Source organism: Acanthochromis polyacanthus, chromosome 18 (genome assembly GCF_021347895.1).
Source record: "Acanthochromis polyacanthus isolate Apoly-LR-REF ecotype Palm Island chromosome 18, KAUST_Apoly_ChrSc, whole genome shotgun sequence".
NCBI lineage: Eukaryota > Metazoa > Chordata > Actinopteri > Pomacentridae > Acanthochromis > Acanthochromis polyacanthus.
In genome coordinates, this window is record NC_067130.1 from 29,340,481 (window position 1) to 29,365,078 (window position 24,598).

The 24,598-nt window shown below is 40.3% G+C and overlaps 1 protein-coding gene across 2 annotated transcripts in view; it reads right to left on the reverse strand.

Annotated features, from left to right (window-relative positions):
* Positions 1-24,598, reverse strand: part of ehmt1b (euchromatic histone-lysine N-methyltransferase 1b) — a 40,170-nt gene that overhangs the window by 9,732 nt on the left and 5,840 nt on the right. The window contains exons 1-16 of one of the 2 annotated variants that reach the window (XM_022208193.2): positions 18,399-18,590; positions 15,223-15,313; positions 14,663-15,141; positions 12,909-13,143; positions 12,626-12,777; positions 10,921-11,073; positions 10,565-10,636; positions 10,352-10,457; positions 9,719-9,838; positions 8,279-8,559; positions 4,922-5,154; positions 4,617-4,832; positions 2,786-2,868; positions 2,529-2,635; positions 2,306-2,428; positions 1,968-2,069 (exon numbers count right to left, since the gene is read on the reverse strand). In XM_022208193.2, coding sequence (XP_022063885.2) covers positions 1,968-2,069; positions 2,306-2,428; positions 2,529-2,635; positions 2,786-2,868; positions 4,617-4,832; positions 4,922-5,154; positions 8,279-8,559; positions 9,719-9,838; positions 10,352-10,457; positions 10,565-10,636; positions 10,921-11,073; positions 12,626-12,777; positions 12,909-13,143; positions 14,663-15,141; positions 15,223-15,313; positions 18,399-18,422 — 2,577 coding nt within the window. In that variant the 5' untranslated portion in view covers positions 18,423-18,590. Of the gene's footprint in view, positions 1-1,967; positions 2,070-2,305; positions 2,429-2,528; positions 2,636-2,785; positions 2,869-4,616; positions 4,833-4,921; positions 5,155-8,278; positions 8,560-9,718; positions 9,839-10,351; positions 10,458-10,564; positions 10,637-10,920; positions 11,074-12,625; positions 12,778-12,908; positions 13,144-14,662; positions 15,142-15,222; positions 15,314-18,398; positions 18,591-24,598 lie in introns of those variants that run through there. The other variant, XM_051938181.1, reaches the window with a different exon arrangement.

A 24,598-nucleotide genomic window follows, 5' to 3' on the forward strand; every position in this document is an offset into this window, starting at 1 on the left:
TTCTTGTCCAGGTTGTCCAACCAGCTCCAGTCTCATACAGTTAAGCCCTAAATTATTCATAGCAAAGCCAAAATTTGATTCATGGTGATATTTATATTCGATCAGGAAGGTTTCTTCTGACTAGAAATGACATGAACAAGTGACAAAAGACAGTAAAACGTTGCGTTAGAAATGTTAATGATCAAGTTCAACTATCTTATGTTGTTTTTTGTCAAATTTTACTAAAAATGCCATATTCTCAGTAATCAGTCTTACTGTTTACTCTGAGTGGTTCACCTTGCAAACAGATTACAATGAGGAAGCAGGATTAGACCATGTTTTAGCTCGACTACTATTGCTTTCTCTTTTCCTACGTACCAAAAGAACAGAATTTTGACCAGCTAGTTGAGTAGGGTCTAGAGGAATAGCAACTGTAAGGGCATGTATATTATCACAGGTCTTATTTTACACCTCCAGGTTTTAAGACACGAAAAAACACAATAAAAATGGATTTTCAGCATGTGGGTCCTTTAAGTACTTTTACACTTTTGGTGCAAAGGATCATCCAAGGAGATGCTGGGTCACTGCATCACAGATTTACTGATGGTTCTCTATTTACAGCAAGGTCAGACAGCTCACATCAGACATAATGCAGTCCTTCCTCCTACCTCTGCAAAACTCACAGCTGGCTAAAGCTAATTCACTGGCATCAAAGTAGATTTGGTCAAAAAAAAAAGAAGAAGAATTTTATTTATTGAGCTCTTTTTAAATTAAGTGCTCTGCAGTAAAAAAAAAGAAAGAAAAAGAAATAAAGTAATAAATGAAAAGCATGAACCTAAACCAGGGTAATTGATTTATTTAATGAAAGCATATAAACCATATCCAACATACAACAAATTAATTATTGTTAACCCTTATGAAAGCAGTCATTGCTGCAAAAAGAGACACTTTTCAATCAAATTTAATTATTTTTGTCTGATTTCTCAGAGCAAATAACTAAATATATGAACTGACTGGAATGTAACCTGAATGTGAACCTGCACCAGATGGAAATTTTAATCTTATGAACATCAATTTTCACTAAAGGATTTTGACCATTTTTGTTGAGAGCATCTACTGTAACAGACCTCAGACCAAAGATCTGGTTCTGTATCTTGAAAATACATTATGTTACTTATAAATTCCTTCAATCAATGCAAGACATGAAAGAAATAGTTTGTCCTTCTGGGAAATATGCTCATCTGCTTCCTTGTTGACATTCAGATGAGAAGATCTTAAATGTGCACAGTAAACATGAAGTGGTGGGATGAGGAGGACTTTTCCCCTCTTTTTCCTGCGTTTTTGTTAATCTGAGTCGCTTCTAATCTCACTAGATCAGATTTAGTCATAATTTATTTAACACTTGAAGTCTGAACTGGATGCCGTCACATTAACGGAAAGGATGTACAAAGATTTATACAGAGTTCATTTTTTTATACATTTCTGCACCAATATTTGCTCAAAAAACAACACAGAAAACATTTATGTGCATCATCTGAATGTCCACATATGGAGGAATCTTATACTAATGTGTATTTGTGCTTATTTTTATTTTCTTACGTCGTATTTGTATTGTCTATTTTGATGCTGTTCCACTACAAATCCCCCCATTGATGGATTAGTAAAGGCTGATCTTACCTTGGTTTAACCTCATGGTGACATCAACAAAGTGAAATAAATCCTTACTTTTGTTTAATAGATCACAAATTAAATAAAAGAGATGCAGTATGTTAAGTTTGAAAAGAGACAGGCTATTTGATTTCCCCTGCTTCTTACTGCTAAGCTAAGCTAATTACATGATGGCTAGGGTTAGCTCTTTAATTAATGCACAAGGCGCTACAGGGCTTTTGACTTTCATGCCAGCATTTGTCCCAAAATGCTGAGCTTTTTATTTAATTATTGTAGCCCTTTCTCCTCTTTTGAAAGAAAAAATATGGAATTGTCCTGACCTGACAGTTTATGTCGATCAGTCCGGTGGACAGAAGGTGCTCAACAATCTTGTAATGTCCAGACTTTGCAGCTAGGTGGAGACACGTGAACCCTTCAACGTCCTGAAAGCAGCAGATAATCTGATTATTGACCAGTTCAAGTTTTAAGATGAACATGTTCCAAATATAAATGCATGCACGTGGTAAAAACATCGGCCACTTCTGAAAGTTTCTTGGCAAAGAATCCAATATGATTTCTTTCAAATTCAATTTTGCTTCTTTTGTTCCAGCTAAAATAAATAAACTGGCTGCTTGATGGAAACTTCTCAGACTCTCAGAGAAGCTTTCTGCAGGTGTACCTTGTGCGTGGCGCTGGCTCCAGCCCTCAGCAGGTACAGAACCACCTCCATGTGGTTGTTCTCACAGGCCTCCATCAGTGGAGTCCGCTGGTCTTCATCACACATGTCCAAGTTTGCACCGGCCTGAAACATCACACAACTTCTGTAAACTTCTATTAAACAACCAACAAGGGTCACCAACAAATCTGCCATTTTTCAAAGCAGGCGTGAAGTCTAATCTTACTTGTACGAGCATGTGGCAGATGTCTTTGTGTCCTCCCTCAGCTGCTGCATGCAGCGGTGTGCGTTTGTTCTGAGACTCCATCTTAAAATTAGGGTCGATACCGTCCACTGGAAGGTAAAGGAAGGAAATAATGTCATTACAAACAACACTTGGTTTTAAAATGAAAGTAAAACGGCATATCTGTGGGGAACTAGAGGATGAAAAGAGGTGCAGAAACCTGACACATTCATAAACAGATTGAATGGGGCTGTACATACCCAACATTAGCAGGACTTTCTTCAGCTCTCCCTGTTTGGCCGAGAGGTAAAGTTGTTTGGGGTGAAAACGCAGCTTCTTGGGCCTGTTCAAAGTAAGCACAAGAAAGAAGATTCTGTCTTAACCGCGGGTTAATGCTGACACCCAACCATCTTCAATTTGACCGTTTTTATTTTAAGCTGACCATGTGTACAGTCTGGGCTCACTGGTAACACTACGTGGAGTCATGTTGATTTTCTGTTGTTTTCTTCTACGGAGCAGTGCTTGAAGTGCTATGATTTGAAAACTAATGTAGCCAGACTCTTGAAATTTGGCAGACTTATTGATATGTATATACAGTCTCTAATGGTACAATCATACTTTGAGAGAAAAATACAATCCAGTTATATGATGGTGCAAATTTGGTTTAAAAAAAAATGTAAATGTACCATGCATAAAACCTTTATTTTTCAGTGCCATAACTTGTAAAATAATGTAGCTGCAGTCCTGAAATGTTGCAGGCTCATTGATATGTACAGAAAAATGCTGTTGGTGCCAATCACATGAAAGAAAATGAACATCTTTGGATGGAAAACAAAGGTTTTATGGTTGGTAGAATACCAGAGTAGACAGAAACATTGGATTTTTTTAACCAAATTTGCTTACTAATAAGTGGTTTGTATTATTCTATCAAAGCAGTGTTACACCATTAAAGATCATATCTACACTACCATTCAAAAGTTTAGAAATGTCCTTATTTTTGAAAGAGAAATTTTTTTTTTTCAATGAAGATAGCATGAACTTAATCGTAAATCCAGTCTAGACATTGTTAATGTGGTAAATGGCTATTCTAGCTGGAAACAGCAGATTTTAATGGAATATCTCCATAGGGGTACAGAGGAACATTTCCAGCAACCATCACTCCTGTGTTCTAATGCTACATTGTGTTAGCTAATGGTGTTGAAAGGCTCAGAAATCCCTTGGGCAATGATACTAGCCGATGAATAAAAGTGTGAGTTTTCCTGAAAATTGCCTGGGTGACCCCATATTTTTGAATGGTGGGGTATTTATCCTATCTTAACACCACATGGCAGCTACTACTACTACTACTGTATAGTTGTTGCTTCAGTTCTGTGTCCAACTGCGACGTGACCCCAAACTTTTGAACGGTAGTGTACGTACCAACATGTCTGCAAAATTTCAGGACTCCACCTACATTATTTCTCAAGTTGTGGCTCTTTAAACATTGATCCACCAACTGGTACCAAGAAAGCAACCCAGAAATCCACCCTTTCAAGTATTTTTTACTCCAAACATGACAACACCTGTGACCAGAAATGTTACAGATTTACTTATTAACATGGATATGCACAGGAAACTGAACTTTTTTTTAATTTGGTGAACTGACATGGAATGACTCAGGTATAGACGTTTTGATTAAATGGATAATGCATCTGTACGCTATGTAAAGATACTGAATTGTGTGATCTAAACATGTAGCGGGCGCCAGGAATTGATGGAACTCGGAAACACCCCCACAGTTTAATCAATTATTCCTTGTATCATTTACAGCGGACAAGTCCTGATAAGTTTGCATCGATAAATTTGTAGTAGGATCGCAATCCACAAATCTGTGGATCCAGACTATAAGGTGCATCACTGTCAAAATGTAATCACCTGGTCCTCGTGTCATTTCTGACCTTCCCTGAAAATTTCATCCAAATCCGTTACTCCATTTTTTTTAGTAATGTTGCTAACAGACAGACAGACAGACAGACAAATGTACGCTGATGGTCACATAGCTCAGCCGCGTTTCTTGGCAGAGTAATGAAAGTAAAACTCAAACAAACGTACTTCTCTGTGTCGAGAGCCACCAGGATGCTCTCCAGAGTTTCTCTTGGTGCTCCTGAAGGGATTGTAGGCAGAGCTGTTGGTCCCATCGTGGCCTGCAGAGAGGAAGTTCTTGAAGATCCAGGAACAGGAGAGGCATCCGGTCCTTGAACAGAACGAACAGACAACGAACTGTCGGCTCGACCGCTGGCTTCAGCCCCGATGGTCAGGTACGAAGAGCTGGAAAGCCAAGGAGAAAACATCTTCTACTTCCAGTCCGGTTTAGTCTTAAAAAATAAACAAGCATGGAGCTGCGGTCGGTATTTTACCTGCCGGTGGTGGTATCTGCTCGGCCCTCGGGGGCTCCAGGCGTGGCCGGACCGTGGGCGACTGCAGGGGGAACGGTGGAGGTGGTGTCGGCCTTGGCGATGGTTACCTCCTTGGCCTTGCTGGCTTCTTCTCCACAGTGAGGACAGAAGCTTTGACCTTTGAGCATTGAGGCACAAGCACGATGGAAACGGTGGGAGATACTGATGTCTGGTTGGCACTCCATGAAGGTCCCCTGCACAGGAAAAAGATCTCTGAACAAATACTCACAAAAAATGTTAAGGTTCTCCAGATCTGGACCTTTTCTATTTAGATCATCTAATTCATTGAAATGAGGCTTCAAATACAATAATTTATTGGAGAAAACATTGCCAGCTTTTAACTATTATTTTTATTATTCAGTATGTGGACTAACAGCTGGTATTGTAATTTTTATAGGCATGCTTATGCATCATGTCTATTTCTATTCCTAATTTTCATTATTATTATTTGTATTGGCTATTTTATTGTCTAACTGATTGAAATTAGGCTTCAAATATAATCATCTTTTGTAGAAAAAGTTGCCTGTTTTAAAATACTGTTTTTATAAATCAGTACGAGGACTTACAGGATAATATTCAGCCAATCTTTTTACTTTATTTCTTTTTGTTTATTTTATTGTCTTTTACCTTTTATTTATTTACTACTACTATTATTTTTAGCCTTGTGTTTATGCTCCATTTTCTTTTATTCCACTTGTTCTTTCCCTTACTTGGCATTTTATTATTCTCCATCTTAAACATTGATCTTTTAACTTGTTATCCTATTTGTTTCATTTTAATATTTAATACTATCATCATCATCCAAATTGATCATTTTATCATCTATTTTTATCAACCAATTGATTTTTTTATCCTTTATTTTTTTGCTTAATTTTATTCCTGTTTACCCTTTATTTATTCACATATTTATTTTACTTTTTACTATTACTAGTACTATTTTTTAGAGTTGCGTTTATACTCCATTTTATTGTATTTCACTTGTTCTTTCACTTACTTGGCATTTCATGTTTTCATCCAGTGCCATTGTAGTAACTTTTTTTGAAAACCTTTTATTTAGTTTAATTTTATTTTTCCCACTTTTGCTTCCTTGGTTGATCTCCTTCTGTTTGGACTGACCGCTCGTCTATTGTTCAATGTGCTTTCAAAGTTTGTATTTTAAAGGTGATACAAAAATGAAGTTAGTCGCAGTAGTAGGATTATTATTAATATTATAACCTGAAATGATGAAAGCTTTGCCTACGCTTGATTTTTTTTAAGAGAAGAAAGAAAATTTGCCTCTTTAGTTAAATGACATTCTCTTTAGTCTCAATTATTTCTTGTTCTTGCCTTTCACTTATATTTACACATAGATACAGGTAAAGAGCTTTGCCCAAAGGTTTACAGTCTTGCTCAAGGGCACATTAGCAGCACGCTTGTTTGTTCACACTTACAAAAACACTAGCACAGGGGTTAAAGTAAAAAAAAATCATTTGACTGAAAACTTTCAAAATATTTTTTTAAGTGAAACTTTGTGCGTTCTTCTCAATTTAAATTTGAACAATGTCCTTTATAACAAACAGCATTGATATTAAAATCGACATAAGTTGGTATAAAGCATCAAAAGCATAACAAAAATTACAAGTTTATTCAAAGCGCCGAGGTCCCAGGTAGGCGTGAGGTGTGCTCAAGAGAACGAACTGCAGCCTTGTGTGTGGGTTCTGACTGGTGGCGGGCCAGGACTTTTTTAACCATTACTTCCATACTGAATTTTTTATGGCATATTACACACATGCACGCACCTGGCTGTTTAATTTTTTTTACACCACAATCGATAAAGCAAGCCATTTCCCCCTTTTTCGTTGAGCCATGCCCATCTCCATCTATTTTTTAACTCCTGTGTCGATGTTTCCCAATGCTGTACCTTCCTCCACAAAAAGCACGTCCGTAATTGCTGAGTCGTTTAAGCTGAGCCGTTAGCTAAATTAGCTAAAAAAAAAAGAACGTGTTTTCTTGTCAAATCTCTCCTACCAGCTGCCAATCATGTGCTGAGGGCACAGTAACATTCTCCGACCTGAGCATCACCTAGGCAAGCCCTCTGAGTCCCGTGACATGATGTAACCTTTAGCTAGGAGTCTGACTTTTAACTTGAGCGGGCCTGAAAACGGACAGCCTCCATGCATTGGTTCACAGACCCCGAGGAGACGCTCTGACTCCCGCGTTGTCCTCCCCCGGCTGGAGTTAGCCTGAATAAGTAGCTCCTGATGTCCCGTGTGCTTTTAACCTTGTATTGTTCTTGTAGATTGTGTGAATCAGGTCATGTCTTCAAAACCGCAATGATAAATGTATTCCTTACAGCGGAGAAACTCTTCTTCTGCTGTAAATTCAAGCCTATGTGAATATGTACATGTACTTCCCGCATCACCTACAAAATAAAAGTTCCTATGTACTCTTGCTATCAGAATAGATTTATTGTGACGAGGTGCGACAACAACAAAGCCTGTAACCTTGCGCATATGACATTTTAGACCAAATGAATGAAACAACTTCATTGACAAAGCACGCAAGCCAGAAAAAGAGGCACCCAGTCAATATACGCTTATGATACGTATTTTTTTTCTTAATTTTTCCAACTGACGGAATTCCGTCGTGGCAACGGAACTCTTTAAGCCCTGCACTAGCATCATTTAACTTACGTGATGAACTGAAATCATGTAAAACAATAGGTAGGTTAAAATACATCTTTAAAACTGAAATATTAAACAGATACAGAATAGAAAAAGAATAGAAAACAAAGGTAAAATCAGCAACATTAGGGGTGTTGTGTATCCTGTGATGTCATTTTTGTTTTTATTTTGAATTTTGTATTTTACACTGTTATTCTTTTGATTACGCTGTTGTTTTGTTGTTAATTAAATGACTGGCTATGACCTGAACAGTGCTTCAGGGTGAATTCAAATGATATATTTTGATAAGGAATAAGGGGTGGGACTAGATAAGTTGTTTTTACTTCTTCCCACACCCTTTTCAAACAGAATCTGGTTTTGGAATTGATTACTGGCAGTACAAAAAAGAAAAAGGCTGTCACAGCTACAATTCTTTTTAATTTGGTTGTATATGTATAAATGTATACATATATGTATGTATTGTTTTTCCTTTTATTCAAGTTCGAAATAAAGATAAAAAAAATTCCTCATTTAAAGTCACGTACTGACCGCAATCAAATGCAGAAGACTGTATTAGATGAATTCTATCTTGAATGACAGTAGTTGCCGGTTAATCCACAGAGACAGACGACTAATCTGCAGCTGGAGGCCTCAAGCCGATCAATCGTGTACTCACGGCTCTGCAGAAGAAGCCGCAGCCCGGACAGCACTGGTGCTTCACCATGCCGTTGCGATGGTCGTCGCACAGAACCAGCAGCTGAACGGTGTTGGACGGACGCATCATTTCGTGTTTCAGCACGGCGCCCTGGCAGCGGGTCAGCTGTCCGTCGACGCTCTCTGTGGCCATGCACTTCCTGTCGGCCAAGATGAGAATCTCTCGGCTCTTGGGAGTCTCCATGCGGCAGCTGCAGAGGGGAAGCTCCTGAGCCTCCTCGACCGCTGACACCGCCGAAATGTCTGAAAAGAAAAGGTCCTAAATTAATCTAGCTTCAAGGTGTTGATTTTTAGCATTTTCTTTTTAATCTTCAACTTAGCTGTTAAACTGTTCTGATTCATTTTAGTATTTAACACTAGGGCTGGGACTTTAACGCATTAAAAAAGAAGTAACGCATTCAATCGCACTTTTCTCAGTTCCCTCATTTCACACCGGTAACACTGATGCACACTCCAGCCCAGTAGGTGGCGGTAATGAACCTAAAGTCTGTTTTCAAGTCGTGAAGAAGATGCAGAGGATGCATTGAATGAAACAGCGCATGAGAAAGTTTAGAGAACAGTGAAGGAAGATAAGACCGCCTTGAGCTTTTTGGGTGGAAAGTTTTCTTGTAAAAATGTCTCGTCGTGGTGCAAATTGTGGAAGAAAGAGTTTTCTTATCACCTCAATGTAAAACATGTTGCTGTTAGCACCAGAGCTAACATTAGCTACGACAGTCCTGGTACCAGAAAACGGTGTTGCCATCCCATAATAGACCACTTTTCATGACACCGAAAGTGCTTGAGTTTACAAAAAGTCTTACAATGCTGAATATAATAGCTATCTTGGCACTTTGAGTTTGCAGTAATCTGTGAATGTAGTAGACAGATGAAAAATGCAGATAAATATAAATGACAGACATTTTTGTTGTTTAAGATCACATATATGTCATCGATTCAGTCCTCAACCAAAATTTACTTTAATTGAAAAACTTTGCTTATTGTGTCAAATATCGCAATTAATCATGTCCCAACACTATTTAGTTTGTTTATAGTTGCAATTTTTGTATTTGTGTATTGTTGAATAGCAGGTTCATATTAAGTCCTTATTTTTTTTGCTATTTAATTTCTAATTCAAGTAACCTGGTGTTTAACCTCATGTGTTCTTCAAACTCTTAATGTAACTGAGCCAATTGTGTTAAAAATGGTTTCATCAGCACAAGAAAAACAATCCTGCGTCTTTCATTCGTTTCGATTATTAAAATAATTACTGACTTTTGTAAGGAAGGTTTTTTTTTTTTAAATGTTCAGCCCTACCCAGAATAATGAGCAATCACCTAACAATGTCACTCTTTGAGATGAATAATTTCATGACATGATGATTACACACAAGTTTAATGACTTCCTTCGTTTCTTCTGAGCTCACCTTTGTTTTCTGAAGGCTTGTTGTAGTTGATGCACTCAGGAGGGAAAATCTGTGTGTACTGTTTGTCATCATGAGGCTGGGCCGGAGCTAAACCCTGAGGCTGAACCACCGCCTCCGGTTCTGAGGAGAGCAACAATAAACGGTAAGAAAATGCTTCAGTGTTTTCCAGAGAAGTTGCACAAAGAACAGAAAATACAGTTTCAAAGAATAATGGTGATCTTATGTGTGAGAAAACATCTCCACCCAAGCAGCTAATGAATAAAAATGTGTCATTTACAGCAGGTGCAACCAGCTCACACTCATCTGCACTGAATCAGTTTGAGGAGACAGAAGAATCTGAAGTATTTTAATGTCATCAGAGCTACAATAATGTGAAGGTTTACGACCAAAACAAACTATTTTAGTCAATAAAAGCGGATGTTTGAACTCTGTAGGCTCTCAGAGGACTTTAGGCTGCAGCAAAGGTGTAAATTCAGGTCTTCAACTTTCCAAAAAATAAATCCGTTTCCCTTTTTATGTCTATTACAGTAACGGTATTTTCAGAATGAGCGAATGTTGCCGACAACAGAAGGTGTTTCCTCCTGGAAAGGTGCAACATGAGGACTACATGTGGATGACAGAGACGACAATCACCTTTAGCCTTCATCCTCCTCTTTCGTTTCCTAGAGGGCTTCAGCCAGGCGCTGTCTGCTTTCGTTTTCTTTTTCAGCGCCTTCTTCTTCAGACTCGACTCTGTGCTCTGAAAGAGGCAGACGGAGGTAAGTTAGAGGTGGTTTCATATTTAAAAGGTGAGATCTAAAACTTTGCTGTACGTTAGGTGGAGTGATGATGGTGAGAAGATCTTACCAAATCAGACTCTGTGCCTTCCTCCTCTCCGTCTTCTTCTCCAGACTCTTCAGACTCCTGCTCATCCTTCACCTGCACCGAAAAAACACAATTATTACAACACAGAGCCACACACCTGGATAAAAATTTGATTTAGTCTCAGGAACATAACAATAATGTCTTCTTTATCACTTCAGAGCGCCACTGCAAGATTTTTTTTTAAAAACATTTTTTTGGTTCATTTTTGTTACATCAAATTTTGCATCAAGAAATCTTCAGTGTTGTCGGCACCGTCGACATAATTTCTGTTATTTTGACATCCCAACTACCCATAATGTCAGGACAACATGAAAAAGAAGCAGCTTTTATTGTCCAACCTGAGCTGTGGGTTCAGATGTCTCCTGGACGACACTGGCAGGTTCTGCCGCTGGTTGCTGTCGTTCCTCCTCCTCAGACTCCAGATCTTCCGACTCTTCCTCCTCGGACGCGTTTCCCACCTTCTCCCCGTTGATGTTTGCCACCTCTTTAGGCTGGAAGAAATTAGGATGAATCAAAAGCTGCAGTAAAGAAATCCAGCATCTGTCGTAACAGATGTTCGCACTCAGGCTGGCCCGAATGGCAATTTCTGGGCTCCAGATATTCGGCCCCGATTAATGACGAAAACGCAACGGGAACCAGGGGGGGGGGGGGCATTGACGAGCCGAATAGCGATTGTGCGACATCATCCAGGGGAGAGAATCCCAATATTCAGATCTCAAAATAAATATTCGGATACCACCATAATGACAGAATATTTGGATATCTGGACATTTGTGGCCAGCCCTAGTTTGCACACAACAACTGGTTCTTATAACGCTGCTTGTGCTTGCTTTCACCTCTTTTAACATCTTTTTTTTTATGTTTATTTCTCTATATCGGAGTTGACAAAGGGAGGCCACACAGTGACGTGGTGGTTAGCACTTTCACCTTGTAGCTAGAAGATCACGTCACGGCCGTTCTGGGATCTGTCTGCATGGAGTTTGCATGTTCTCCCTGTACATGCATGGGTTTTCTCCGGGTACTCCGGCTTCCTTCCACAGTCCAAAAACATGCTGAGGTTAACTGGTAATTCTACATGGTCCATAGGTGTGAATGTGAGTGTGATTGTTTGTCTGTATATGTAGCCCTGTGATAGACTGGTGACCTGTCCAAGGTCTCCCCTGGTTTCAGCCTTGTCAGCTGGGATAGACTCAAGCCCCCCCATGACCCTAATGAGGATTAAGCAGTGGATGGATGGATGGATGGATGGATGGATGGATGGATGGATGGATGGATGGATGGATGGATGGATGGATGGCCAAAGGTATTACTAGTATGGAACAATACCCATCTGTGGTACTTTTTCCGAGGACAGTTCACACAGAGTGCAAGAGTGCTGGACTGTAAAAGTATGAATTAACTACCATTTAAAGTTGTGCAAAGGTTACTTTTTACAAACAATCAGTCAAAACCCTACAGGTAATTTACACAAGATTTTCGAAAAAATAAAAATACCGAACAGTTAAAAAGAATATATGTTGACAGTAGAAAGTTAATAGATTTAATCACCTTCCCACATGTCAAAACTATCCAAAAAGGCTGTTCCATCAGAGTAGGGCTGGCCCCAATAGCAATTTCTGGGCTCCGGATATTTGGCCCCACTTAATGACAAATATCCGAATATTCAGATCAGATTGTAACGTCCAACAGGGAGGGGGCCGGACGGACAGACGGACGAAGGAAGGAAAGGACGAGTCGAATACCAATCACGCAACATCATCCGGGGGGGATCTCGAATATCCGGATCTCAAAAGAATTATTCGGATTCCACTGTGACAACCGAATATTCGGATATTCGGGTCCAGCTCCACGTGAGACTTAATGTTCAAACCAAAACACACAGCAACACAAACTGGTTTCAAATCGATGCTATTGTACAAGTTTAACATTCGGTGCATTACTTTATTGACACAGATGGATCACTTGCCAAATAAGACAACTTTAATTTGATGTTTTTTTCCAAAATAAGATGTCGGCGAGGTGGTCAAATGAAGGCGTACAGACCTGTGGGTTCTTTGCAGTTTGCTGTAGCTCCTTAAACATTTCCAGAACTGTCCTCTGCTTAAGCACTTTGGTTTTCTTCTTAGGAACCAGACTGTACGTTCCCATCCTCCTCTTCTTCTTCTTATGGGACGACAACCCTGCTGAGTAAGAGCCTGAAGCACAAGAGAACAACGAACAACTGTCACTAGACGTCATTCTCTAGTCCAAAACACTGATCAGATTCCTCCAGAACTCAAGAACAAAGTCAGTTTTGTCACGTGTCGCTGGAATCTTTCCGTCTAACCTAGATGGTGCTTGGCTGGAGCTGTAGTTTCTGCAGGAGCTGGAGGAGGCGGAGGTGGAGGTGCTGGTGAAGCCGATGAAGCGGTTTGTGCTGAAGCTGGCGTGTCCGGTGAACTCTGAGGTAGATGGTTTTGAGTGGATGACTGCTGTGAAGATTTGTGCACGTCTGGTGCAGCGTGAGTCTCCATTTTCTCCATTTTGGCACTCTTTGCTTCCCTTAATTCCCTGTTAAGAAGCTGAAGGTGACAAGAACCAGAAGCATTTAGGATCACTGCGTTATCAAGTCTCGGTTAGAGCCCATTTGTTCCTTAGAAGATTGGTTGCTTTGTGTTTTTAAACAATTTTCACCTAAAAAAAGCACACAATTTTGTTGCTTTTGACTTGTAAAATATAAATTTGTACAGTAATGTCCACAAGAAGACATTTTCCACACAATGTCCTCATGTGACAACAACAGCTCACAAAATCTTGCTCAAAAATTCAACATTTCCTCCTCATTTTTCTCCTTTCTCCTACTTATTCAAAATTTTAAACATGCAACAAGGTTTTCTTGATGTAATGGATCACAATTGACTGCTTTACTGCCACAGATTTCTTATTTTGTGTGTGATTTTGCACCCATTTGCTTTGTTTTATCATGATACACTTTTTGGCCAAACATATGCAGACAAAGTAATTTCAAACTGGCCTAGATAAGAGAAACTCCTAAAGAAAAGACAAGTTTTTGGAGCAAGCTCAGTAAAAACTGCATGTAATTCAAAGAAGTTTGAAGGAAAGTGTAGAAATATTGAACAATTTAAAGTTGTACATGTTGATGGTTGCAAATTTACAGATTTAATCACCTTCCCACAAGTCAGAACTATCTAAAATACGGGCTGATTTGCACAACTACTCTGAGAATTATTAGTCAAACCAAAACAAGCAAGATCACAATGTACAGCAACACAAATTATATCAAGTAAGTGCTATAATATCTAACTTTTAGTGCATTAATTCATTGACAGAGATGGGTCACTTGTCAGCTAATCGCTTAGCAAATGATCAAATCTGCAACATCGTTTCACTTCCGACTTCCCCTTGTTGACAGACCCTTAAAAAGGAAACTCTTACAGACTTTTTCAGCCATTTCGGAGACGTCACAGTGGCAAGACAAGATCATTTGTGTCATTTGTGTACAAGGCCCCTTATTTATAAGGGAAGTCTGGATGGAATGGCAGAAAATGATATTTTAAACAACTTACATCAGCAGTTTGGGAAAAACCCTCTCCTGTTTCATCACCATAGTGCCTCCATACTAAGCTAGACTCATAATGAAAAAGTTTTAACAGTTTGTTGAGGAAGAATTTCACTTTGCTGACCAGAAACCTGATCTAAACCCCATCTAACACCTTTAAGATCAACTGAAACAGACTCCGAGCAGGGCGTAGTCGCTCAGCATCTGTGTCGACTTTACTAATGCTCTTCTGAGATTCCAAAATGGGGTGGAAACTCTTCACAGAACAGTCAACAGCAGAATAATGCTCATCACGTACGGGTTTAGTGTCCAGGTGTTCACACACTTTTGGTAATTTAGTACAAAGTCCCTGCTTGTAAAGATAAAGATGTTCTGCTGCTGATGTGGCAGATTTGTCCCAAGCAGGCTGTAAAAGTAATCGTGCATAATACATCTTTAAAATCAGTTTTTGCACAGTAAGATGCATATAAAACCCAACGTAAAGCAGAAATGACAAATGCCAGCTCCAGGGCCTGGCTTACCTTTTGTGCCGGGCTGACAGCAGGTCTGGAAATGGTCTTGCGTGCTCTGTGAATGGTGACGGGTGCCGGAGACAAAACAGTGCCATTTTTAGTGTCTGATGTGCCCTGTCCCGATGTAGTCCCTGTACTGGAGGCAGTCCTTAGTGCACCTGAACCCTGTGCACACCCTGACGACGACGACGAAGCGGGTTTGGCCGTGCTTCCCCCTGACGGCGAGCCCGAAGGCAACCAGTTAGTCCTGTGAGGGGTCGCAGCGCCGCTGTCCTGCTGCTGCTTAGTGAGAACGAATCCATTGCTTCCAGTAACAGAACCGTGCGGCGGCTCCGTGTCCAATGTGCCGTTTTCATTGACCAGCAGTACAGTCTTGTTGCTGCTCGACGTCAGGCTCTTGTGCCTCGTGTCTTCACATTCGGTGCCGTTGAGCATTGCCTCTGCTGCGGGGGAAGAGGCCAGTCTGGCTGCTACCTCTTTGTCTTCGTCTGGAAGCAAAGACACAAATGCAAATTACAAAGTGATCCGAGCACTAAATGAAGCGCTTTGGAGTTCATTGAGAGTAATACCTGACTTCTCCTCTCCATTGCTTGCTGGGTCGAGTCCCTCTGTCTTTGTGGATGCACCTTTATCCACGCTGCTCTTGGCTAAACCAGCGGGCTGAAAAAGAAAACAAGTGACTTCAGAGCTGCAACTACCATCATTTGTTCACGTTGTGAATTACTACATGGTGCAGACAACATTCTCAATTAATTGCTAAGTTTGCAAAGTGTCCCAAAACCCAAAATGCAGCTTCATTGCCTGACTCGTCAAGCAGCTAAAGACATTTAGTTAACAATATTGCTGCTAAAGTAATTACTAAATGTATTTGGATTCTTTTTTACTGCAAAAACACCAAAATTCTGTGGTTTTAGCTTTATAAAAGTGAGGATTTTCCGAGTTCCTCGTTACATTTCAGACCTGCAAAGACATCCAGTAACATCTGTGAATAAAAACTGTCTTTTGCTCAGTAAAACCTATTTCTTTGTGCTTTCCGCTAATGTGTCATTGTCAGAAAGACTATAGAGTAAAGCCCAGAAATAGGGACCACCTCTATTCACCCTCATCGTCCGTCTTCTCCCTTTCTTTGCTCCGGCCAACCAGTATTAGCAGCAGACGCCTGCCACGGCTTCAAAAGAAAATCCCAACCACCCATTGACCATCTTTATCTCTCACAGAGGCAACAGCAGGAAATGTGAAACTGTCTGTTCCTCCTGAGCAGACAGTCAACCTCACTCTGGGAGAAAAAAATGGGCCCAAAGGAAACAAGAGGCCTGAGACAAAAACCATCACGAATCCACACTTTTCTGCTTCTCTTTCAGGGTCCGACTTTGCTCCTCAAAGCCTTTGTCCCTTCACTCTTAGGCAGCTTTTCAGTGTAAATATCAAAAGGGACGGGGACTTAGGTCAGTGTGACCTTGAAGGACGGTATAACCAGCACCAAGGACCTCATGTGAGACAGAATAAAGACAGACATAAGAGCTCTGATTGGGGGTAGGGGTCATATCTAGAGAGAAGTAAACAAAAAGAAGCAGGTAGTGAGTGTTTTCTTCCATCTAGGCCAATCAAGAAAGCTTCACTTTAACAATCTAACTTCAAATTCTCCTCTACAAGGCTCTGACAGTCAGTGAGAGTCCTGGCCTGCTCACAGTCGACACCCCAACTAGATGAGCCACGAGACTTCTCGAAAATCATTTCCCGAACATTGCATCCCCGAGCTAGAACACGCACCTTGTCAAACAGCAACAAGGTTGAGGCCAAGGGCTGGTCTGTGAGCACAAAAAAACCCGAGGGTGTTTCCCCAAGAACATCTAGTCTGGGACAAAGCTCTGTGGTGTCTCATCTGCATGGAGGAGTCTGGTGAACACGTGTGAAGCATAAGCAACAAGAAGAAGCCTTTAGTTCCCCTTTTTTCATGGATTTGAGAGAACCAGCAACACAAAATAGCAAGGAACACCAGGCTCAACCCTCCCCCTAGTGGTGGAAAGTGGAACCTGCTCACATGAGACAGAAAGGAGAGGGGGGGAAGGGAGGCAGAGAAGGCTGTCTGCAGATCTCCGCCATTTCGCAACCAGATTGTTTACTGACAGAACGCGGCCATTGCAGCAGTTTTCCACTAGATGGGGACTTAAAGGGTCTGGGAGCTCGAGGATGAGGGACATGGAGGCTGCTGAACGAAGCTCCAAAGGTGAAGTCAAGGCTATGAGAACTGATCAGGAGCTTTAAGGCAGCTCATTAAAAATGGAAAAGATGTTAGAGGAGACCAAAGCTTTAGGCATGGCTGCAAAAATGAAGGCCCCAGTGGTTCCGGATTCTGTGGAGCTGTAAATGAGCTGATCACAAATATTAGAGGAAGCCATATAACATTCCACTACATAATAAAGTGTACCTGGCATGTGACATGGCCTGGGCTTCACACTGGCCTGACCTATCTTTAGAGCTGTCGCAAGAGACCTGAAAACAAGTCAGAACTACCTAAAGACAAAACATGTTACACAATCTGCTGTTACAATGCCAGGGACCGGCAGTAGCAGTCAACACCCCGATGACATAAAACGATAATAATCTAGGCAAATGCCTAACATGCAATTAGGGAAACCTATTTTTCCAAATATCTATTTGAGATGCTTGTCGAAAGAATGATGTTTTTTATAATCTTTTCAGAGGCCTAAAGAGGTGAAACCGTTCAGGATCTGACAACAACAAAGCAAAGTTTGAAAAAAATGACACAAAAATGACCAGATCAACCTCAAATCCATCAAAGTTTAAGGACTAGTGTTCTGAAGAAATGCAGTCAGGAATATTTTTCCTCAAAAGCAATAAAAATTAAGTAAGGGGCATCCTGACGCTGCTGACTATGCAGTTGCACCAAGTCAAGTTTGAGTCTCCTGTCACTTCCCAACTCTCAACTAACAAAATAAAGGCAAAATAAAACACCTTAGTAGAAAATCTCAATATAATCTCCAAGAATATGCAAAAAGTTACCCTGTCCTGTGAGTAATTGTGCAGAGGAACCAGGAAATGAGCCAGAAAGCTGCTCAGAAGATCAAATCTAGCCGCTGGTAAACACAGAAGAAGCGCACATCATCACTGTTTAATGTCTTTCTTTTGAATTGACAGACGGCAACAGCAGCATATATTCCTGATCACATAGCTTTTGCTGCACATACAGCAGGTCTCCAGGGACCTCATTATACACTGACCACTGAGAGAGCAAAGAGGAAGAGGAGGGAGAACAGAAAAAGATGCAGCCAAAAAGGAGTTTCTGAAAAAACACTAACATCAGGGTAGTTTCCAGATCTTCAGACTTGTCTTGCCGAATCGAGAGTGACATCATATTTGTCGTGCTGTGATTGCTCTAAATACAGCTGTTGTGCTAATCCACGAGGAGCTCTCTCCAACAACAGGATCCAACACTCAAATCTCTCTTTGATAAAGCAGCTCTGCTAACATAACAACAACAACAACGAAATCACTGCTCCTCGAGATCAAGTCTTCGATTTCAGGAATCAAGAGCAATCAGCTGCAGCAACAGCAAACTGAAAGAGAAGACAGTAAGAGTAAGTTTTATAGAAAATGGATTTTACAAAAAAGGAAACTGGAAAGCAACACTGCATCTCCTCAGACCACTAAAAAGCCAACCAAGGGTGAAGAGCATAAAGCTGTCTCGTCTTTTTCCCTAGTGTGCCTCCAGGAAGCATCATACCTGCTTTCTTCTCATGGCCTCCATTGAGAAGAAGAAGGCGTCAGAGAGGGAGTGAGGCAGAGTGAGAGAAGGGGAGAGAGAGAGAGAGAGAGAGGAGAGAGAGAAGGAAGGGGGAGGACGGAGAGCGAGAACGTGTCGAACAGATTGTTCCTCTTTTCCTTTTCTTTCCCCGCATGCACATTCACCTCGCCGGTCATGTGACCTGGTGGCTCCCTCTGTCGGTCTTCCTCTTCAGAGGGTCTCCACCGAGCATGCTCAGTCAGCTCCAACTCTAACACCACTCCATTTCTGCAAGCTGGAAGACCTCGATGCCGGTGGAGATTACCAGTGGGCCCAAACTCACAGATAAACTGCCGCCCAACCCAAATATGCTCACTGCTTACACCTCATGCTGCTCCTTTCTATTCTTCATTTGTTTATCTTTTGTCATGCAAAGGTGTAATCTACTCTACTCAATGAGGTGTTTCAGGAGGGGAAAAACCAGCTCTCATAGCTAATGTGCAGCCACAGTAGGAGGAAGGTGGAGGTTTAAAAAAAAAAAAAGAAGAAGAATAAAAGGCTCAGAACCAAACGGTTTTCCATCGCAGACATCAGGCCACTTCCCAAACCTCTCAACAGGAGAGTCTTTTGTCTCCGTTGAGCCTCAGGCTAACGAACGAACGGAGAAAAAAAGACACGACGTTACCAGGCCGTGAAACAGATGAAGTAACAAGCAGAGCTGCCGAAAGAAAGAGTTTCAAGTGATAAACTACCAGCTGAGCACGTGTCAGAACAAAGGCTTTCTGAGCTTCATACATGATTTGCTTCCATTCATTCTAATATTCAGTTCATTTTTTTTAGTCCGCATTGTTTGCAGAACTTCCACTCATGTCTCAAATGACTTGCTTTGTTATAAGAGACACAAACAAAAGAATAATCAGCAATTAATCACACTTCAAAGCAAGAATTCACAGACTTTCTGCTCAGTTAGAATAGCATGGGTTCATCCCTTTGCAAACTGAAGCAGATTTTGTCCTCAGGGGAAACATCAGGCAGATAGTCACTCAGATCTAGAGATGTTGGTGGCGTCTATTTCACAACTGAACAATGACAACCTAACCCTGACATGTGAGCTTGGTTTTGTAGATTAAGCACTATGCAACACGCACAAGATAGAGGAAACGATGAATCTCATGTACAACAAAACCTGAAGTATACAAAAATATAACGTGAAACTCATTAGTTACTGCTTTACAGGTGTGAGTCCTTCAGCACTGATCAAGTCATCGACTAAAAATCAAAATCTCAATAAAAAAAAAAAAAATCAAGATTGCAATGATTAATATCACCTTATTTAACTTTACACAGCTTTTGTGAAAACTGCTGTATGTCCCATGCCAATAACAAATGTAAATAATACATGTTTAGAAGTCAGAATATGGAGCAATTAATATTAGATGGTATCTCATGTTATAATGTTTTATAACGCTTTTTAAATCTGCTGTATGGTGGATACTACACTAACGCTTAACTTGAAAAATTTGTAGCTGAAATCCGATTGGAATATCTGCCAATTACATCATTTCCCCAGATCATTCACCATTGTGCCTAGCTAAGCCTCTTTAGTCAGTATAGCTAATTTGATATGCATTGTGACTTCACAGATCTAAACTTATGCATTGAAGAGCTCATACAGATATTTTACTCTAAGTGCCATAGGGCCAGCGTTGAAGCAAAATACTACAAGCCTTCCAGCCGTGAAAGCAGCAGGGCACTAAGAATAATGAATTCAGTCTCATGAACTATATAAAAGATATGCCAGAAGTGCAGAAGTGACTTAAACCTGCATTGTTTGCAATGGCCACCAGGAGGCAACCCCTCTGGTTGTAACTGTATAGAAGTCTATGAGAAAATGAAACAACTTCTTACTTGATTTATTACCCCAGTAAACATCTTCCTAATTGGTTTATGGTCTTAATTACTAGTTTAAAAACTTTGTGAAGACAGCATGATATTCATTTTGTGAACTACGGTCCAATTTAGAGTAAAACAGACAATAAAGCAGGATGCGTTTTAGGGAAAGGCTGCCTTGTGATCTGTAGTGTCCAGTCAGGTCCAACTGTTGCTTGTTACCTCTGGTTGAAAAAGATCAAGATGCCAATGACCTAAGCTCAATGTAGTCCACAAGACAATGGCTGACATCACATCTATATAGATAGTGGTTGGTCTTCCACTTCAGCTAACTTTTGTCATGTCCACAAGTCATTCGGGAACAGATCATTAAAATAACCAAAGGCTTTAGCATCTCCTCATTTACAAGTCACCTTATTAACTGAAGGCTAGCGCTGGACACGAATATCCGAATATTCGGTCGTTACATACTTGTCATTATCGTGTGCATTCATGTGCCGCTGCTACGTATTAGCAATAAATGAAAACCCATTTAGAGAGAAGTATACTGACTCTACTGCATGTACTGAGCCAAGACAACCAAAGCCAGTTGTTCACCTGATTGTTCATTTAATAACTGGTGACTGATCGAACCAAGAAAAAAGAATTACTGATGACTGGGACTGTGAGCAATAAGTTTAGGTCAGCAAAGATCGGAAATAACTGAAAGGGAGCCATCATGTCCAAAAGTTGGTAGTAAAGTAAATGACTAGTGGCCATATGCTAACATTCAGCAAGCTAATGCTACATTATTTAATTTAAAATGTTCAACATGGTACCCATTACTTTCTAAATATTCACCTGTTAACATGTTAATGCAACTATTACCTCCAAACACTGCTGTATCAAAGTACGGTACGAAAAGCCACATGGACACTTGCATGAAGACCCTGTCCTGTTTTTATCTTTTTCCTTCCAAAACCTGCAGAATTTTATCTTCATCTAGTAACTTTGGCTCTACCCTATTGTCTGGACTCTGGTTAATATGCAATAGCTTTTAGTTTACAAGGTGTTCTTTCAAAAGTGCAAGTGTCAGTTATTCTTGCATGTTATTCTGGCACCAAAGCTAAAAGTGGAAGCACTGGTCCATGCTGGATCTTTCAGTCCGGCACTAACCAACCAGACAGCAAGCCTGGTAATCAGATATGATTTTGCCGTTTTGCTTCTCTTCATTCGTTCGACTTGAAACTGCATTTATGTTTATCCATTTATTGTCGGTAAACAGATTTTGTTCTCTTCTGCTCTTGTAGTTCAGTAGCTCTTCGTCCTACTGACATAATCTGCATTCAACACAGAAACCACAATATCAGTTGCCAGGAGTCATGAAGTCAACCTTCCTCATACTGATGAGGAGGTCAGGAACCCTATGATCACAGAATATGTAAAGAAGGATTTGACCGCTGATAACTACTGAATCATTCTATTAGGTTCACCTGAAAACTGAGAAAAATTGTCCTTCTAACAATGAATTTAGAGTGAGATCCCAACATGATACTGCAGCAGCAACATCTAATGAAAATATCCAGTGAGTCAAATGATTTCAGACTCATTCATTGAAACCAAGATCTCCACAGCTACATGGAAAAATGCCACAATTTTATGTCTGAATGTTCATGATCCTCAACATGATTTCATACCATTTTCATGAGTTCTAAGATTTTTTCTGTTGCATCACTGCCAGTCAAAACCTCACCAACCAACCAACACTGTTCAACGACAAACTTTAAAACCCTAAACCCAGACTTCCATGAAGGTTTATGTTCCTAAAGGAGTGAGATCTTAGATTTTTGGGAAGATTGCCATGAAATTTACTCAGAAATTTCATTATTCTACAGGGAAGAAGAAACATGTAGAATTTAATCATCCCTTGTCATTTCCTGTATCATTATCACCAGGACCAATTTAAACTTTAGCGCAACTACTGGCAAAGACTTTTGAGCATTAGCAGTATTTATTGTTTATTTCATATCGTTGGGGAGTAATAAACATTGCAGACTATAGTGAATGCTACTAGGGTCTTCGTGTCAGAGCTTCCAATAGTCCAGTTGCTTTAGAGTTTTGTTTTATGCGAAAGGAGACCACAAAACAAGGACTGTTTTTTAGTCTTTGTTAATTACAAGTCACCTCCTTTAATCGTCCCTGAAGTAAACCGAAATGACCTCATGTTTTGTGGCCCTGATCTGAGTCCTTCAATACTTGGCTACTTGAGATTCCCTACTTTCATTTACCCAGATGTTGATTAAAGGTGTAGCCTTCACCATCTGACACACCATTTCCCCAAGATTCAAGTGCTGAAGGTCCTGGTTGTACAATGAAGCCAGTAAGCTGCAATTAACAGTGTGCTATGAATGATAATCAGATTATTTAGAGGTATTAGATGAGCTAATATATATGAGCCAAGATAAACTGGTGACAAGCACCACAGAACAGTCTGGAATACTTCTACTTCTTTACTTGTGGACATTTGCTTAGCTGATACATTTTTTATGCAAAATGAGTGCAATGCGGACAGAGTGTGGATCTACTCAAACAGACACCATGCAGATGTTCTTTTATAGGCATGACATTGCCATTATATCTATTTATACCAAAGAGGATTTATTGCTCTGATAGGGTGGATGAAACAACAAAAACCCAATCATAAAGTGGAGTTTATCCCTCAGAAATAGTCTTTGGCAGTATAAAACAAAAGCACACTAACCCACAACTATCTAACCAGTGAAAGCAACAGTCACCACCACCTGAAAAAAAGAGAAGCTTTTAGCTGAAGATTGCATTTTGTGATAAGCAAAAAGATAAGCATTGATGATAGGGATGCAAATTTGAAAGAAAAAAACCTAACCAACAACTGGCAGCTTCAGAATTGATAGAGCAATAACATGAAATGAACTCAATGGACATCATTCTCTGTCCAAATACAGCCAATTGGAATACAGTCGCTCCGGTAGCTGGAGTCAAATGCCATGGGCGATCCAATGGCGTAGAATCGAAGAAAGTAGGTAGTGAACTTTGGCTTGCCTGCTTAAGGAGACTTTTGACTGGTTGGCATTGATGAAGAAAATAGCACACCTTTGGTACCACTGTCACATGTCACCCATTCATTCAATGTCCCATGGTTATCCACAATTCCTACATCCTTTGCCATTTGCAAGTGTTTACCAGACTCATCCTTTGTTTCCATCTGTTATACCCCCTGTCTTACCTCCTGTTATCCAATTGTCCTTTTGTTCTGTTGTCTTACCCTTGATTCAAATATATGCAAATTAACCACTGCCTACCTTAGTATTTACTTACAAACCCCCAACCCTTCCTCTGAGATGTTCCTTTTGTCTTACCCTCTGTATTTGCATACAGCCCCTCCCTACCCTCTGATCCACCCTCTGACATCCCTATTCACCTTATTCAGCGCCACCCATTTTCCAACGGGCGGGACTTCCTGTTTTGAGTAGCACTTCCGGTAACTCGGTCATGGCGGTGTTTACAACTGAGAAAGTGATGTGGGAAGAAACGAAAACCTCTTTAACCCTTTACGCTTCAGTGCGTAGTAGGTGTACCGCCGGCGGTACACCTACTAATTTGCATAGGAATTTCAAGAATGTCCGACGGCTGCAAACGCGATTATACAAACACTATACGCCGATGGAAAGTTTAGATTCTCATGAATCCGCCGGTGTAAACCACTTTCAGATGTGATTACCACAGCGGGTGAGAAAAATACATTTGTCCGACAAAAACGAATATCCATCCATCCGTTCTCTATACACGGCTTCAACGCACACAGCGCGACTCACATTTCCGGGTTCATTATTACACACAGATGAAAACATTCCACAAAAAACGGCCAAAATCCAACCTTTTACATCCAGACGACACAAGCCAGTAAACTATTTTGTCCAAAACATGTCCTGAAGTCGGTATAAAATCCATGAATCGGTCGTTTTCAAGGAAATGCACCTCGTGATGCACTTCCAATATTCCCCGTATTTTTCGTAATTTTTTTTAATTTAAAAATAGAATATTAGCGATTTTTTGTACTGAAAACGGCTGGAATTGACTGAAGCTTAAAGGGTTAAGCTGCAGTCAATTCCAGCCATTTTCAGTACAAAAAAAAATCGCTAATATTCTATTTTTAAATTTAAAAAAATTACGAAAAATACGGGGAATATTGGAAGTGCATCACGAGGTGCATTTCCTTGAAAACGACCGATGTGCTTAATAGTCCGAAAATTATGGGACTTTGTATTGTTCTACTTTCACGGTCGACGAGAGTC